The sequence below is a fragment of the Macrotis lagotis genome, chromosome 2 (genome assembly GCF_037893015.1).
Source record: "Macrotis lagotis isolate mMagLag1 chromosome 2, bilby.v1.9.chrom.fasta, whole genome shotgun sequence".
Lineage (NCBI taxonomy): Eukaryota > Metazoa > Chordata > Mammalia > Peramelemorphia > Peramelidae > Macrotis > Macrotis lagotis.
The window spans coordinates 224,210,770-224,227,925 of record NC_133659.1 but is presented as its reverse complement, the minus strand read 5'-3'; the positions used below and the strand labels follow the sequence as shown (position 1 = coordinate 224,227,925).

Here is a 17,156-nt window from a genome sequence, read left to right as displayed (position 1 = left end):
GCTGTGTGATCTTGGCAAGTCACTTGATTCCAATCTCCCCTCCCCCATCCTCCCTAAAAAGAATTTATTCAGTATGATGACCAGAGGATCTAACAGAGAGGTGATGAACTCAAGTTGCACCTTGTTGAGTCATAAGAAAAGAAAAAGAAAATCCCTTCCTTATAATCAATTCACATTAATGACTATGTCTGGAAATATCACTTTGTACATCTAGGTTATCATCTCTCTGTCAGGGTGTGGAAAACATGAGTCACTGTCCATCATCTGGAGTCATGCATGACTGGTCTTTGTGATGATCATCTGTCTTTCGTTTTTCAGTGGTGTTTTCCTTCCCAGTGTTGTGTCATTAAGTGAATTGTTCTCCTGGTTCTATTTCCTTCATTCTGTGACAGTTTATACAAGTCCTATAAGGTATACCTGAATCCATCCCTTACATATCTTGCCATAATATTCTATTATATTCATTTACTATCAATCATATAGCCATTCTCCAATTGATGGGCACCCAAACAAAGAACTGCTATAAATATTTTTGTACATGTGAATCCTTTGACTTTGATCTTTCTCTGGGTTGAAGTCTAGTTTATTGAATTTTGGGCGTTTAGTTCCAAATTGCTTTCCAAAATGATCGGAACATTTTACAGCTCCACAAACAGTGAATGAAGGAGCATAATCCATGGCAGCTGGCTCTTTCTCTGCCTTTATGTTTTGTATTGTTTTGTTTTGTTTTTTGCAAGGCAATGGGGTTAAGTGGCTTGCCCAAGGCCACACAGCTAGGTGATTATTAAGTGTCTGAGGTCAGATTTGAACTCAGGTCCTCCTGACTCCAAGGCCAGTGCTCTATCCACTGTGCCACCCAACTGCTCCCTTTCTCTACCTTTATGATAGGCTATTTTGGGGAATCTGGTTTTGGATCCCTGATTATTAGACTTGTGAACACCTCCCACCCTCACCTTGTTGGCTGGAACTCAAACTTGCTTCCCTGTTGCAGTTCTCTCCATACCTTCCTCTAACTTCTATCTGAGTTATCTGAGTTCTCATTGGCTTCTCTGGTGTGACCCTTCTCTTCTAGCTACTAACCTCCTTCTTTATCTGTATGCATGCTGGTTTCCCCTGAAAGATAGCATTAATCACTTTCAGCAATTACGTGTGTGTGTGTGTGTGTGTGTGTGTGTGTGTGTGTGTCTGTGTGTGTGTGTGTGTGTCTGTGTGTGTGTGTGTGTGTGTGTGTGTGTGTGTGTGTGTATGTGTTCTTTAGAATTTTTAAAATCTTTTATAGGGTCAAGGGAGAGCCAAGGGAAACTACATATGAGTCAAAGGAAAGGAAGAGTGGGGCAGCTGGGTGGCACAGTGGATAGAGTCCTGGCCCTGGAGTCAGGAGGACCTGAGTTCAAATTCGGCCTCAGACACTTAATAATCACCTAACTGTGTTATGTTGGGCAAGTCATTTAACCCCATTGCCTTGCAAAAAAAAAAAAAAAGACAAAGGAAAGGAAGAGGGTCAGAATGGAAGATATTTAAATTTCATTATAATTTAGAGAGTAGAAACTCCTTTATGACCTAGAAAACTAACATTTACTAAACAAAAAATTTAAATTATCTTTTGTTTTTAATTTCATTTTAATTTCTGTTTATATTCCTCCCTACTTCCCATCCCTATGAGTCAACCCTTGTGTAACAAGATATCTAACATCCTCAGGAGTCAAGGAATTTGAATGCCAGCTAACTATTCTAGGAAGAGGAGTCCAGTACCTCAGCCTAGTCTTCAAGTCCTGAGAGAGACATTAGGACATTACAAAGAGGTTTTAGAATTAGTCTATAATAGGAGAGAGGGGAGACACATGGACAGATGGCAAAGCCATCTATGTTTTTGAGTATGCCCAGGTTTCACCAGGGAGACCAGAGTCTTCATCTAATGGACAGAGGCAGGACATTGTTGACTAGCACTAGGAGCAAGTTAAATCATTAATACACCTTCCCTTGACCAAGACTCCAAGTGACTGGGAGAATGACCCCTCCCTTCCATTTTTCTTTTCCCCTTTCCATTCTCCATCCAAAGGAGGCAGAAGTTTAGGTCTATGACTACTTCCCTTTTAAACTGATTCTTACTGTTTCAAGAGTACTTTAAATCTCTTTCCCTAGATAAAAGTTGGAACCGATGTCAATTGTTCTCCTTAAATATCTTAATTATATACAGAGTGTATTAGTAGGAAGCACTAATTGTTAGAAGACCTAGATCTTAACAGGCTAGGAAGTTTCCCTTATAATATGGAGCAGAGCTCCTGCTCTCTGACTAGTTAGTAGAAGATCCCTAATTAAGTGCACAATGAGCTGTTATTATATTTTATTAAATGTAATATTTTATAATTCTGTAAGCCTCTCTGGACAGTTTTAAAACTGTATCTAGGGTTTTTGCCTATAGATTACTAATGTAAACTGTGTATAGTTCACTAAATCCCCAACACTGAGATTGACAGCCAGATTGAAGTAGAAGGGAAAGTGGGTCACTGAGACAAAATATATCTCCTCCACCCCTTCCTTCATCAGAAGGGAGAGGGAGATCAAGAATAAATCTATACAAAAAAGGAAGGTCCTGTCTTTGTGATGGCCAATGAATAAAAATAGTCTCTAAATTTGAAAGGATTCCATTCTGGGCCTCTTATTTGAGGAAGAGGAGAGAATGAATGAGCTAATCTGACTCTCCACAGAGCTACATATTGGTTACCCTTGTAACAAAGAAATAGAAAAGGAAGGGTTAAAAAAAAAAAGCAATTTAGTAAATCCAACCCACATAGTATACTAGTGTGATAATATATGTAAAGATTTCACTGTTAGCTCTGCAAAGAATGAAGTGAAGTAAATTTTCTCCCATCTATTCTGGAGCTTTAAATAGTATTAAGCTTCAAGATTTTTTTGTTCTTTTTCTTTTATTTAGTTGTAATCATTGTGGATGGGACAGCTAGATAGCTCATTGTGGACCCAGAGTTAGGAACACCTGAGTTCAAATACAGTCTCTCTCTTTTTTTTTTAGGTTTTTGCAAGGCAAATAGGGTTAAGTGGTTTGCCCAAGGCCACACAGCTAGGTAATTATTAAGTGTCTGAGACCGGATTTGAACCCAGGTACTCCTGACTCCAGGACTGGTGCTTTACCCACTGTGCCACCTAGCTGCACCAAATACAGTCTTAAATACACTCTAGTTGTGAGACCCTGGGAAAGTCACTTAACCTCTGTTTGCCTTAGTCCAGTGGAGAAGAAAATAGCAAACTACTTCAGTATCTTTCCCAAGAAAATTACAATCCATAGGGTCCTAAAACTTAGGACATGACTGAACAACTGAACAACAGCAAAAATCACAGTAGATGTTTTCATGCTATTGCTTATTTTACTCTGTATCAGTTTAATTTGTCTTTCTACCCTTCTCTGAATTCTTCCTATTTGTCATTTCTTATGACTACTCCAATCAGAATTGACTTCAAAACCATCATGGTAAACACTTGGGATGGGGATTAATCCATTTTTCTGATATAGCAGAGGAAAAAAATGGCATTTTGGTGGCTAGCCAGGGAATTGACTAATTCTAGAATCAGAATGAATTGTCATCCTATGTGACTTAGGGATTAGGTATGGCAGACTAAAACCAAGTGAACTTGGCAGTGATGTTCTTTAGGCCTCCACTCAGCTGATCGTTTCCATCTCTCTTTTTCAGGGCTGGATGTGGTGCCATTATGTGTAACGTTCTTGCTCTGTTTTTGGGAAGTACAATATGGCATCCTAGCTGGGACTCTAGTTTCTGGATTGCTCCTACTTTACCATGTGGCCAGACCCCAGATTCAGGTAATGACCCTAACTAATCAAGGAGTAGCATGAATTTTCCTCCTAATCTTCTCTTCCCTACTTCCCATTACCTCACACATTAATAAAATGAAAGTATTCCTGTAGGAGGTAATTTAAGTAAGTGTTGGTGGTAGGGAAGGCAAGCACTAGTGGAGCAAATCTATGGATGTGAAACCTTACCCTTGTAGGTTTTTGTTACATGTGAATCTCTCAGAAATTATGCTAAAGTGGATTTTGACTTTTGTTCCCAAGGAAAGTAGAAAACCTTGAAAGGAACTGTAGATTATATTAACAATATTTATTTTTAAAATAATATCTTGACTATGTATGCATCTGTATATACACATATGTTCTCTCTCTCTCTCTCTCTCTCTCTATATATATATATATATATACATAGATGTACATATATATACTGTAATCAAGGCTAAAATTAAGGTAAACTGAGGCACAAATTCCAGGCAAAATAAATTTATTAGTAAAGCACAAATTTATCAATAAATAGAATCCGAGCTTCCCCCAGTAAAACTTAAGAAACCAAATGAAGGCTTTTTAATAGCTCTCTTTTATATCATATTTTATAGCTTTCTTCAATAATTTTGAGGAATATAGAAAATAGGTGAAAGATGGAAGAAAATATGGTTGGATAGAAATTGGCAATGGGGGTTAGAAACAACTGCCTCCTTTCCTCCTGTGATTAAGAAGTGTTCACTGTTTGAGTTCAGCTGCATTGGTAAGAGATATAAGACCAGACTTTTGTTGTTGTTGTTTTTTTTTTTAGGGTTTTTTGGTAAGGCAATGGGGTTAAGTGGCTTGCCCAAGGCCATACAGTTAGGTAATTATTAAGTGTCTGAGGCCAAATTTGAACTCAGGTACTCCTGACTCCAGGGCCGGTGCTCTATCCACTGTGCCACCTAGCCACCCCCAACAGATTTTCTTAACATTAAGAACAGAACAGTGATTAACATGAGAACAGGATTTCTAAACTTAACTCATTACAGGACAGCTGAATTACTAAACTAAGTCGTAAGTTCTAAACTAAAAACTATGACAGGTAGTTACAGGACAAAATCAATTAACTGCAAATAGAATCAATAAAAAAAGACAGAATCAATCTGATTATTTCAATTCTATATACATATAAGTCACATATACACATTTATGTTTGTAAGTTATACATAATATGTTTCACATATATTGCATGAACATTGTATGTTTTATATACACACAAATAAATGTAAGGTTTGCAAAACACTGAACATGTCACTTCATTTTATACTCACAGTTGTATGAAGGGGTGCTACCATTATTATTCTCATTTTACTAATGAGGAAACTGCATGGTCACACAGCTAATAAGTTTCTATTTCTTTTTTATTTAATTGACATCTTTTAACTTTACATTACTTTCATTTCTAATTATATCCCTTCCCATCCCTATGTTTCCAGGAAGTCATAACTTCTGACAAAGAATAGAGAGGAGGAAAAAAAAGAGAACTTTAGTAAAACAAACACATCAACCAAGTTTGATAATTTATGTGTTATTCTATATGTTTTATACCTCTGAAAAGAAGAAAAAGAAGTGAATTTTCCCATGTCTTCCCTAGGTCCAAGTTTGGTCATTATATTTATAGTGTTCAGTTTCATCATCATCATTATTGTCATCATAGTAGACTACTTCTAAGAAAGTGTGCTTATATGGTAGTATCTTAATCCCTTGATGATGATTCTTGGTACTGATGGACCCCATACCATAGTAGACATGAGGAAATACAAAGAAGGAATTGGCCATGGATGGGAGAGAGGGATGGGGAGTTAATGTTAAGCCATGTTGCTTATCTATCTGCTACTAATTCAGAGTTTTTTGAACTAATTTGTTCATGGTATACATTAAGGCTTGAAATTGTTCACAAGGTACCTAAACAATGGTCTTAGAAACCTGAGGTTATAAAAGTCTCCTAGAATAAATAAGGATTAAGGGAAATTTTGGAGCAAAATAGGAGAAATTAAGTTTGCTTTCATATTGAGAAATTGCTGCACATAAATATTTTGGACCCATACACAATTTCATATTTAATATTTTAATGGTTTTTATTTTAGGTATATATTTTCAAAATTATATATGGAGATTTCATTACCCATTGTGGAAATGCATTTGCACAGCATAGATTCAGACTCAGATGAATCATATAAATTGTGCTTTCAGAATCTAGCATTCCCTCACTATTTTACAGTCTTCTGAAACTTCAATTTTAAAATTAATTGACTATTCCAAGTATATAGTTGTAGACACATATTGTGTACACTCAGATCTTAAAGTGATTAGCTATTATTATGAATAATCATCTCTCAAGGAAGGAATAATAAAACTTAGGAATAATCCTTTTGTAGATTTGGTAATATTTCATTCACTGCAAAAGCCCTGTTGCTTATCTATTTGCTTCTACCATAGGGCAGCCGGTTGGTAAAGTTGTTGGAGCAAAGAAGAGAGCCCTAGAGTCAGGCGTACTTGAATTTAAATCTAGCCTCAAACACTTATAAGCTGTGTGACTTTAGGCAAGTCATTTATCCTTGACTGCCTTACATCTAAGGTCATTTCCAGTTGTTCTGTTCCATATCTAGCTACTGGTCCCAGATGGCTCCTTACGAGAAAGTGAGATTCGTAACTTAGAGCAGCAACCCCCTCACCCAAATCCAATTCACTTCTATGTCATGGCATCACCTCCCTGATGTCATGGACTTCTTCAAAAATGAAGGACAGGCATCATTGTCATCATCATCATCATCATCATCATCATTATCATCACCTAAGTATTTCCCTTTAAAGAAATCTTATTTAAAATTCTGATCAGTTCCATATAAAAATTCTATGTATTGGTGCCATTCATAATAATAGCTAATCATTTTTAAGATTTGCACAGTGTTTTACAAACACTATCCTATTTGATCCTCACAACAGCCCTGAGAGGTAAGTGCTGTTATTGTTTTTATTTCTGTTTTATAGATAAAGAAACTGAGTCACGGAGATATTAAATGACTTGCCCAGGGTCATACAATTAATAAGTATATGAACCAGGATATGAACATAGGTTTTCCTGACTCCAAGGCTAGCATTCTATACATTCTATCACCTAACTGCCATCATTTTATGAGGGGAAGCAAAAGAGGGGATGAGGTTTGGACCAGTGATTTCATTATTTTGAAAAGTATCTTAGAGGGAAGCTGCCTTCACTGATACAGGTAAATGATTCATCTGTAACCTATAATTTAAGAAAATTGCTTGGGGCATTGAAAGGTAAAGTAATTTGTTCACTTATGATCATACCTTTTTTCAAAGGAAGAACATTTGCCCATTTCTTCCTGGTTCTTAGGTTGTCCCACTGTGACATACTACTTCTCTGATGTGAATGCTCATGGTTCCAACTTAAATATTTTATTTCAGTTCTGGAGATGTAAGAATTTTTTTTGGAAGATAAATAGATGGTTTAGCTGTTTTTAAACAAAGTTAAATATTGGAAACACTTTTTTCGTATTTATCAGCACTGGAATCTACTTTTTTAAAATGCCCACAAAACATAAAAGAAACTACAATTTCTTTTATTCTTAGGGAACTCACTACTTTCATTTCTTTGATGTAAACCCCATTTTTATTTTGGAAGGTTTTTACTTGTTAAATGTGACAATGGCTATTTTTTTGAAATTTTTCATTTGCAGAGTAACAAGAGACAGGGTATCCAAAAAATTAGTGCTGGAAATGAAAATATTGGAAAGGGTTTTGGTATTATATTTAGCAGGCATAAGCTTTCAGAAGCTTACAACTGTACTAAGACTTTTGGGACATCCTGTGTTTTTTGTTCCTGACTTTTTTTGTCTATACCATACATTTCTATGAATAAGCACTCTATGCCAACAGCTCTCAAAAGGCCCGATACAACAAGAGACAGCAATGGACAGTCGCTTCATGAGCAGAGAGATTCCCTCTTTGTCCCACAAGAGAGCATAGTTGTAATGCATAGGCAACACACCAAATAGTTTTTTACTAGAGATTTTCCAAATTTCCACTTACTAGAGATACCCAGTGTGTCATTCCTAAAACTTCTTATTTTACTTCCCAAGAAAAAACTCCCCAATTAAAGCTTTCAAACAATAACCATAGTTATTGTTTCTACTATCCCATTTTCCTTACCCTTTGGAAAAATGAAGACATTAAGGAAGAAACATATGAGAAGCCTTTATTTTAAACTCAGATACTGTGGATTTCCTGATGTTACAAAGTTCTTTCTCCAAAATAACATTTATAAGATTGTTTCTATACTCAACACTCTGATACATACCCATATACATGCACATGCTTACTCAAGTTCGATACTTTGTTGTTTATAAATTATGAGGAAAATTGCAAATTGATTGTATACAGATTAAACAGATTCATGTGTCATAATGTTTATATAATCTCTCTGGGAATCTCTTCCCAATTTATACTTGATCTCATGAGTTGAGTCCCTAGAGTGTTCTGCTACAAGGGGTAGGAATACCCCTTGGGTGGCTACTTCTACCATTATAAGTCATCACCAATTCCTTTACCATCAGCAGTCAGCCAGTAGACCCAGTAATTCTAAGCAAAATCAAATCTTTGTCATCACTAAAACAGCTACTATAAATATTTTTGTATATATAGATCCTTTTCCTTTTCACTTTTTTAAAAATCTCTTCGGGATACAGATCTAGTCCAGCACCCCTTTCTAAAAACAACTGTGGTTCTGAAGTAGAGATCAAGAAACCCATACCTATTCCATGAATTTCTAGTTGGTATGAGTTTTTCAACTTAAGTTAGTAATATCTTTCTCCCTCCTCTCAAATATCCATCCAATGAATGAAAAACAAAAGAATTATTAGATAAATACTATATTTTGTGTGTATGTATATTTGTAGCTTTATAGGTACTCCCAGACTATGCCTTGACTATCTCAAAAGAGAATTATCTTTTGACCTCTTTTTGATGACTTATCCAGAAATTAAGTGGAATTTGCATATTTTTAGGGAGGAAATAACAATTTCTGAGCCCCTGGATACCCTTCTTAGAGAACTGGTTGCCTCCAGGATCAAGGCAAGTCAGAGTTTGAGAAGATTGTTTATCTATCTGCTTAAATATTATGTTTGTCCTTCCTTCTCCAAGGAGATCATGACATCAGGGGAGGTAATGCCATGACAAGTACATGAATTGGATTTGAGTAGGGGTGCTGTGCTAAGCTACCAGTCTCACTTTCTCCTCCAGTGCCATCTGGCCAGTGGCCAGTGGCCAGTGGCCAGTTATGAATCAGGATGACTGGAGATGGCCCTGGATGTGAGGTAATCAGGGTTAAGTGACTTGTCCAAGATCACACAGCTAGTAAGTGTCAAGTGTCTGAGGCCAAATTCGAACTCTCATCCTCTGACTCCAAGGCCAGTGTTCCATCCATTGTGCCACCTAGCTGCCCTTAATGAATACAGGTCCTGAAGAATGGGATGTTTACTTTGGAAGTCTGTAGAAAAGAGAGGAGCAAAAAGGGATGAGTTTTAGAATTATCTCTGATAAGAAAAATATTATTAAAAAAGAAAACTTGGATATTATGTTCAAGAAATCATAAATGAGAACTTCTCAGATCTATTAGAACTAGAGGAAAAACTGAATATAGAGAATCAACCAATAATCTCCTAAAAGAAACCCTGAAATGAAAAGTTCTAGGAATGTCAGAGACAAAATCCAGATTCTCCCATATCAAAGAAAAATATTGCAAGCATCCAGAAATAGTTCAGATACTAAGAAACTATATTCAGGATCACAAGACCTGGCAAATTCTATTATGAAGAAAAGAAGATTTTCAAGAGACAAAAGAGATAGATTTACAACTGCAAAATTGAGTATAATCCTGCAGAGAGAAAAAAAATTGATCTTTAATGGAATAGATTTAATTTAATTTAATAATTAATAGGATAAAAATAATATTTAAATTTTTCACCTGATTACATAATTTTTAACATTTGAGTTCTAGATTCTATTCCTTTATCCTCCTTTCTGAGATGGTAAGCAATCTGATTCCTACAATATCAGTTCTTTCTTTGGATGCACATAGAATTTTTCATCAAGAGTCCTTTGAAATTATCTTAGATCATTTTTTTTTAGGTTTTTGCAAGGCAAATGGGGTTAAGTGGCTTGCCCAAGGCCATGGAGCTAGGTAATTATTACGTGTCTGAGGCCAGATTTGAACTCAGGTATTCCTGACTCCGGGACCGGTGCTCTATCCACTGCGCCACCTAGCCATCCCTTAGATCATTGTTTTGTTGAGAATAGCTAAGCCATTCAGAGCTTTTCATGGTACAATATTGCTGTTACTGCTCTTCTGGTTCTGCTCACTTCACTTTGCATCAGTTCATCTAAGTCCAAGTTTTTCTGAAATCATCCTGCTTGTGATTTCTTATAGCATATTAATGGAAAACATATAAGAATTTAAACATTTCTGGTGAAAAACTAAAGCTATAAGTGCTAAATTCTACTAGAAGGAAAAGAAGCAATTACCCCTTCAGAGTTCAGAACCTTATTCTTCAAAGGGTATTGAGGGAATTAAATAAGAAAAACAGAAGATCAGAGGTTAGGCTGATTTTGTTTTGAGGTTTTGAAGAGGATAAAAGAAAGGGAACATATAAACAGAGGAATTCATCCATGTACAAAAGAGGAAGAAAGAATTAGAACTTAAGTTTTCTCATAATTGAAATTCATGAGAGATTACAAGCAGGGAGAATGACCGGGGGGGGGGGGGGGGAGTGGATATCAGGTAAAACTTGTAATTGAAATGGATAAAAATACACATACACACAGCTTATACATAATAATAATCCTTACTTTCTTTTCATGTTTATTCATGGCTGTCAAATTCAAAATAATAAAATTTTCTTTTTTTAATTTTTTATTACTTTTTTTATTTTTAAAGTGTAATGGTGCTAGATTTAAATTCTGGTTTTGCTATTTACTACCAATGTGATTAGACATCAGTTATTCAGTAATTTTTCATTCATGTTCAAATCTTTGGGAACCCATTTGGGATTTTCATGGTAAAGATACTAGAGTGGTTTGCCATTTCCTTGTCCAGCTCATTTTACAGACCAGGAAACTTGAGGCAAACAGGGTTAAGTGACTTGCTGTGGATCACACAGCTAGTATCTGAGGCCAGATTTAAATTCTTAAAGTTTCCTGACTCCAAGACTGTACTCTTATCACTACACCACCCACCTGCTCTTTGTGACTGGACTAGTGGTCATAACTTCATTGGATCTTGTTTTCTTTAGCTATAAAATGGGAATGATAATAGCTATAAAAATGGGAATGGCACCTGGTAAGCTCTGTTATTGCTGTCTTTCTGAATGGATAGGTAGTCATTTAACCTCATTGAACCTTGGTTTCTTCATCTGTAAAATGAAGGAACTGGATTAATGACTTCTAAGATCCCTTCCAACTCTTGATCTGTGATCTCTAAGTTCCTGTCTACTTCCAGTATCTTGTGACTGAGAGATAGTATAGTGTAGAGTTGAAGTGGGGAAAATGAGAGTTGAAATCCTGCCTTTGCTAATTATTAGTACCTTATAGGGTTGTTGTAAGACTTAAGATGATATAGGTAAAGAAGTTTACAGATCTTAAAATATGCAACAGTCCATACCTATATAAACATATATACCTATATACAGTATACTGTTATATATACTATATAACTTATATGTAGTACACTTATGTAATATGCACATACAATATATGCATATAAATAGTGTATACATATATGCTATATTATATTATGTAGACTTATTTATAAACATTCATGTTACATATACAAGTATATTACATATACACTAAATGTACATCAATATATTATAAATATATTTATATAAACATACACACACTCTGTTGTTATTATGGTTTTGTGATGGGGTGAGCATACTTGGTGTGCTCATCATAACCCAAGGTCAGAACAGAAGGAATCTAAAACTCTTATCTTCCTCCCATTCCCTCACCACTTAATCTGTCTTCTTCTTGTCCATCAGCAGGTCTCAAAAGGTCCTGTCCTTATCCTGCAGCCTGTTAGTGGCCTTCACTTTCCAGCCATTGAAGCTCTTCGGGAGATTGTATATAGCCAGGCTCTCTTAGGTAAGTTTCTAGATTCTGTGGGTTGGTGTGAGGAGGAACCAGTTCCCTATATTCCTATTATTTCCTTCTATCTAAACCTTCCCCACTTTCAAGGAGAATATCATGCTAGAACCCTGAGATTCTAGCCATATAATTTTCTTCAGATCAGATATTTGAGTCTCTGATATAGAAATTTCTCCTTTTACCAAAGTAATAAACTTACCTTATCTCTATGTGTGTATTTCTACTGCAAAGGCTCTGCTAATGGTTCCCAAATGGTTTTACTCCATTTACTCCCACTTTCTAGAACCTTTCCAGACATTGAAGCCAAGCTTACTAGTCTGCAGTTTACAAATGCTATTCTCTTACCTTATTTAAAAATTAAATTAAATTAAAATTAAATTAAAAAATTTAATTTAATTAAATTTTAAAAAATTAAATTAAAATTAAATTAAAAATTTAAAAATAAAACATTTGCCCTTCTCTGTTTTATCACACTCCTTACATTTTTTGTGATCCTTCAAATGTCACTAATCAATAAACACATTTTCCCATTCTTTCAGTATTAGTGAATGTAGTCATCTGGGTCAGATGAAATCCTCAAAGGCAGCAGCCAGGTGCTACTTAGCATGATGGGGAGGGATCAGTTAGGAATTCCTGAGGCTTATAGGAAATGTTTATTGAGTGAATGATTGAATGAATGAATTAACAAGTGAATAAATGCTAGCCAAAACTCTTTCTTAATTTTTCCTCCAGTATCACCCCCATGTTGTACTATCTTGGACTGTACCCATGTCAGCAACATTGATTATACAGTGATAATAGGACTTGGGGAGTTACTAGCAGAGTTTCAAAATCAAGGGGTCTTCTTGGTTTTTGCCAAATTGCAGGTATGTTTTTCTTGGGAGGTTGGGGGCCATACCACAGGGGGGATTGGAGTTATATGTACAACCTAATCAGTAGTCAACAATCTTAAAAAAATTCATGGTGAACTAAATGACTGTTGACCAAAAGGCAACGATTTATTATCAATAAATATTTTAATTAAAATTCATAAAATAAGGAGTATGATTTTACATAAAACTCTGGGGCATTGAACAAGATTTGTTGTTTGGTTGTGTCTGACTTTTTGTGACCCCTTTTGGGTTTTCTTCATAATGATACTGGGGTGGTTTGTCATTTTACAGTTGAGGAAACTGAGGCAACCAGGGTTGGGTGACTTATCCAGGCTCATATTGGTAAGTGTCTAAGATTTGAACTCATGAAGATGTCTTTCTGATTCCAAGCCCAGTGCTCTAACTACTGTGCCACCTAGTTGTCTTTGAACATTGTAGAAATGAATGAATTAAAGAACTCTAATGGAAAGAGTTCTGGATTTGAGGATCAGCAGACCTGTGCTCAGATTTTCAGCTGTGCTGTTTAGCATCATTAAAAATGGCAGGGAGAAGATGTAAGATTTTCAACTAGGTTATCTCTAAGTTCTTTTCTAACTTCTGATCCATGAACAACAAATTATTTTTGTTTTGTTTTGGTTTTTTGCAAGGCAATGGGGTTAGGTGACTGGACCAAGGTCACGCAGCTAGGTAATTATTAAGTGTCTGAGGTCAAATTTGAACTCAGGTCCTCCTGACTCCAGGGCTGGTGCTCTATCTACTGTGCCATCTAGCTGCCCCTGAATAACAAATTGTTAACAAAATATACTTGCTCCTTCTGGTTTTGTCTGACATTCACTACCTCTGACTTTCTTTCCTTTTTATTTCCTTTCAGTGTAATCAATGTATATGAACTTAAGGTTCTACTGATCTCACTTTTCATCACTTCATATGGATCTTTCAATATTTCCTTAAGTACTTCAAAGTTAACATTTTCATATTACCATAATGTTTAGTTACATTAATCTTAATTATAATTAATACATTTATTTTTTAGCCGTTCTCCAACTTTTAGCCATAAAAATTATTTATAATTTTTTTAGAAGCAGCTAGATGACTCAGTAAGAGTTCTGGACTTATAGTAAAAAAAGCCCTGAATTTAAATCCTGTCTCAGCTATTTAGTATCTGGGCATGTCATTTTACTTCTGTTTGCCTCAATTTCCTCATATGTAAAGTGGGGATAGTCACATCAGGGCTTTAGGGGTAAAATGATATAATATATCAAAAATATAAAATTTTCATAACTATAATCCTGATAAAAAGAGAGTGCCCAGCCTTCACATCAGTAGTAAGAAATTAAGACTCCATGGTATCTTACCTTATGTTAATTACAAATTCAGGAGGGCAATGATCAGGTTGCTCAAAGACTTGTCTTGCCAGGCAGAAGCAACAAGAAACCAAATAGTATTAGTCTTTGAGAAGAAGTTTGGGCAACTTACATGGTAAGGCCACAAGGGAGGTTAATGACTTTCCCTGTTCTCTATTTCTGCATAAAACTAAAACTCTTTCCTTGTTCAAGGTTGATCATTTTCATAATGGCCTCCACCTTAAGGTTTAGTGGTAAGACCTTAGAGAATAAAAATTTTAAATGTCTAATATATTTTCTGTCATTTTATTTTTAACCCTACATTTTTAAGGTTATTACAGTTTTAAGTTTAACAAAAATGAGATAGGTGCTTTGCAAAATTCAAAATGTTTATTTTATTGTAATACAAATACAGAATCTTTAAATAAGATCAACTATAGGATTGTAAAAGTAGAATTAAAAGATTAAAAAATTGCTTAGATGCCAAGTAGATCATTTCTTCATTTTTCAGATAAACATTGTTTTGTATAGATACAATTCAATAGACCTTTATATAACACCCATTACAAGGAAGGTACTGGAATAAAAAGACAAAACTGAACTTGTTCATGCTTTCAACTCCAGTTATCTCTTAGATCTAATATAAAATCCTTGTTTGGAGCTCAAAGCCCTTCATAATTATCTTCCCTTCCTTTGCCTACTTCCCTCAACATACTTCACAATACAATGACACTGACCTCCTCACTCTTTTTTACACTAGAAACAACATCCTCCAATTCTGGACATTTTTGTGGGCTTGTCCCTTGTGACTAGTGCTGTCTCTTTCTTCATCTCTGCCTCCTGAGTTCTTGCTTTCCCTTCTATTCTCAGGTAAAAGCTCACATTCTACAAGTAGTCTTTCTCAGTCCTCCCTAACTCTCTGAGACTATGTTCAATTTATCCTATTTATCTTGTTTATGCATAGTTGTTTGCATGCTATCTTCCCCATGAGGATAAACACTGTCTTTTGACTTTATGGCCCCAGAACTTGGGACATCACCTACTACATGTAGAGATTTAATGCTTGTTTCCCAATGACTTTTTTCTACTGTGGATGGCGAGTATAGAACATGTATATGATGAATAAGTAAGAATTTTAGGAGAGAAAAGTACTAAGAATTTGGAGAGCTGATGGTCAGAAAAGACTTTATTAGGAATTAAGCCTTGGAAAAAAACTAGTCTGAGGGGGGACAAGAAAATGATGAACTTGGTCAGAAAGACTAATCTTGGGGCAGCTAGGTGGCGCAGTGGATAGAGCACTGGCCCTGGAATCAGGAGTACCTGAGTTCAAATGTGGCCTCAGATACTTAATAACTACCTGGCTTTGTGGCCTTGGGCAAGCCACTTAACCCCATTTGCCTTGCAAAAACAGCAACAAAAAAGACTAATCTTCATGAGTTCAAATCTAACCTCAGACATTTATTAGTTGTGTGATCCTGGGCAAGTCACTTAACCCTTGTTGGCCTCAGTTTCCTCATCTGTAAAATGATCTACAGAAGGAATTGACAAACCACTCTAGTATCTTTGCCAAGAAAACCCGTTGCAAAGTCAGATATGACTGCAAAAATGACCCATCACTCTGTTGTGTCTTACAGCAAGCAGACCCATTGGGGAGCAATGTCCTAGAAGTCCAGGGAAGAGATGGGGGTCAAAGAGGGCTTTCAAAGCTGTTGAGAGAGGAAGTAAGATGTAGACAGAGAAAAGGTCACTAATTTATGATAAAGAGAATGTCATCCTTGGAGTAAGTGGTAGTATTGAAGATGGAGAGAGGGACAACTGTGGTTCATTTTGGGGGGTGAAATCAACTCTCTGACTCACTAGTTGCACAAATGATTTACAAATTACTACAACAAGTCCACAAATTAAGTTCTTTTTTTTTTTGCAAGGCAAATGGGGTTAAGTGGCTTGCCCAAGGCCACACAGCTAGGTAATTATTAAGTGTCTGAGACCAGATTTGAACCCAGGTACTCCTGACTCCAGGGCCAGTGCTTTATCCAATGCACCACCTAGCCGCCCCCAAATTAAGTTCTTTGAAGAATCAGCTGGATAGTGAGTTTCAGTATTGAGGTGAGCTAAAGGAAGAGAGACAGAGACAGAGAGACAGAAACACAGTCAGGAGACAGAGAGACAGAGAAACAGAAACAGAGGGAGAGAGAGAGAGAGAGAGAGAGAGAGAGAGAGAGAGAGAGAGAGAGAGAGAGAGAGAGAGAGAGAGAGAAACAGAAAGACACAGAGACAGAGACTAATGGGGAGGCTGATTACCAGAAGTTGAAGGAAAGAAAGACTGAAGTAAAGGCAGGAAACCATTGATCCCTTATGAGAGATATTAGTCACTTGGGAATCAAGTTTAGGTACATTAATGAGGTGAAAAAGATGAGTTTCTAAGAAGGTAATGGAGGTTAAGCAAAAAAGATGGTCAAGATAAGAAAGGGAAAAGGGAAAGGAAAGGAAATAGCCCCGAGGCAGTGCCTGGCTTAGATCAACATAGATCCAACCACATGGAGATGGGATCACATTGGTCCAGCATCATGGAACTGGCACACATGACTCCAGCTTATTGCTCATGAGTTTGCTGTGCCTGCCTCTAAGGCATGATTGAGATTAGATCTGTGGCCCCCATCCCCCCAGTGCAGACACAGGGATACCTGGAGGCGGTTTCTAAAAGCCCATTTAACAGTACAGAAAAGTTATAAGATTTGTTTCCAGAACCAAAGAATTACAACATTTCTTTGTCTCTAGAGTTCCCTTGCTTCAGTATGATCCTTTTTTTCCCTTTCATGTTTGGGTTAAAGTTTTAGCAATGGAATCTCTGAGTCAAAAGGTAAGATAGCTTTGTGACTTTTATTGCCATGTCACTCTTCAAAATGTTTTCTCAATTGCAACAATATTGAA

The 17,156-nt window shown here is 36.2% G+C and overlaps 1 protein-coding gene across 11 annotated transcripts in view; it reads left to right on the top strand.

Annotated features, from left to right (window-relative positions):
• SLC26A11 (solute carrier family 26 member 11) overlaps positions 1-17,156 on the top strand; it is a 57,307-nt gene that overhangs the window by 30,829 nt on the left and 9,322 nt on the right. For 7 of the 11 annotated variants that reach the window (XM_074224974.1, XM_074224979.1, XM_074224973.1 and 4 more), the window contains 4 exons: positions 3,708-3,835; positions 11,905-12,007; positions 12,743-12,876; positions 13,174-13,224. In XM_074224974.1, coding sequence (XP_074081075.1) covers positions 3,708-3,835; positions 11,905-12,007; positions 12,743-12,876; positions 13,174-13,224 — 416 coding nt within the window. Of the gene's footprint in view, positions 1-3,707; positions 3,836-6,838; positions 10,606-11,904; positions 12,008-12,742; positions 12,877-13,173; positions 13,225-17,156 lie in introns of those variants that run through there. The other 4 variants (XM_074224976.1, XM_074224977.1, XM_074224978.1 and 1 more) reach the window with 4 other exon arrangements.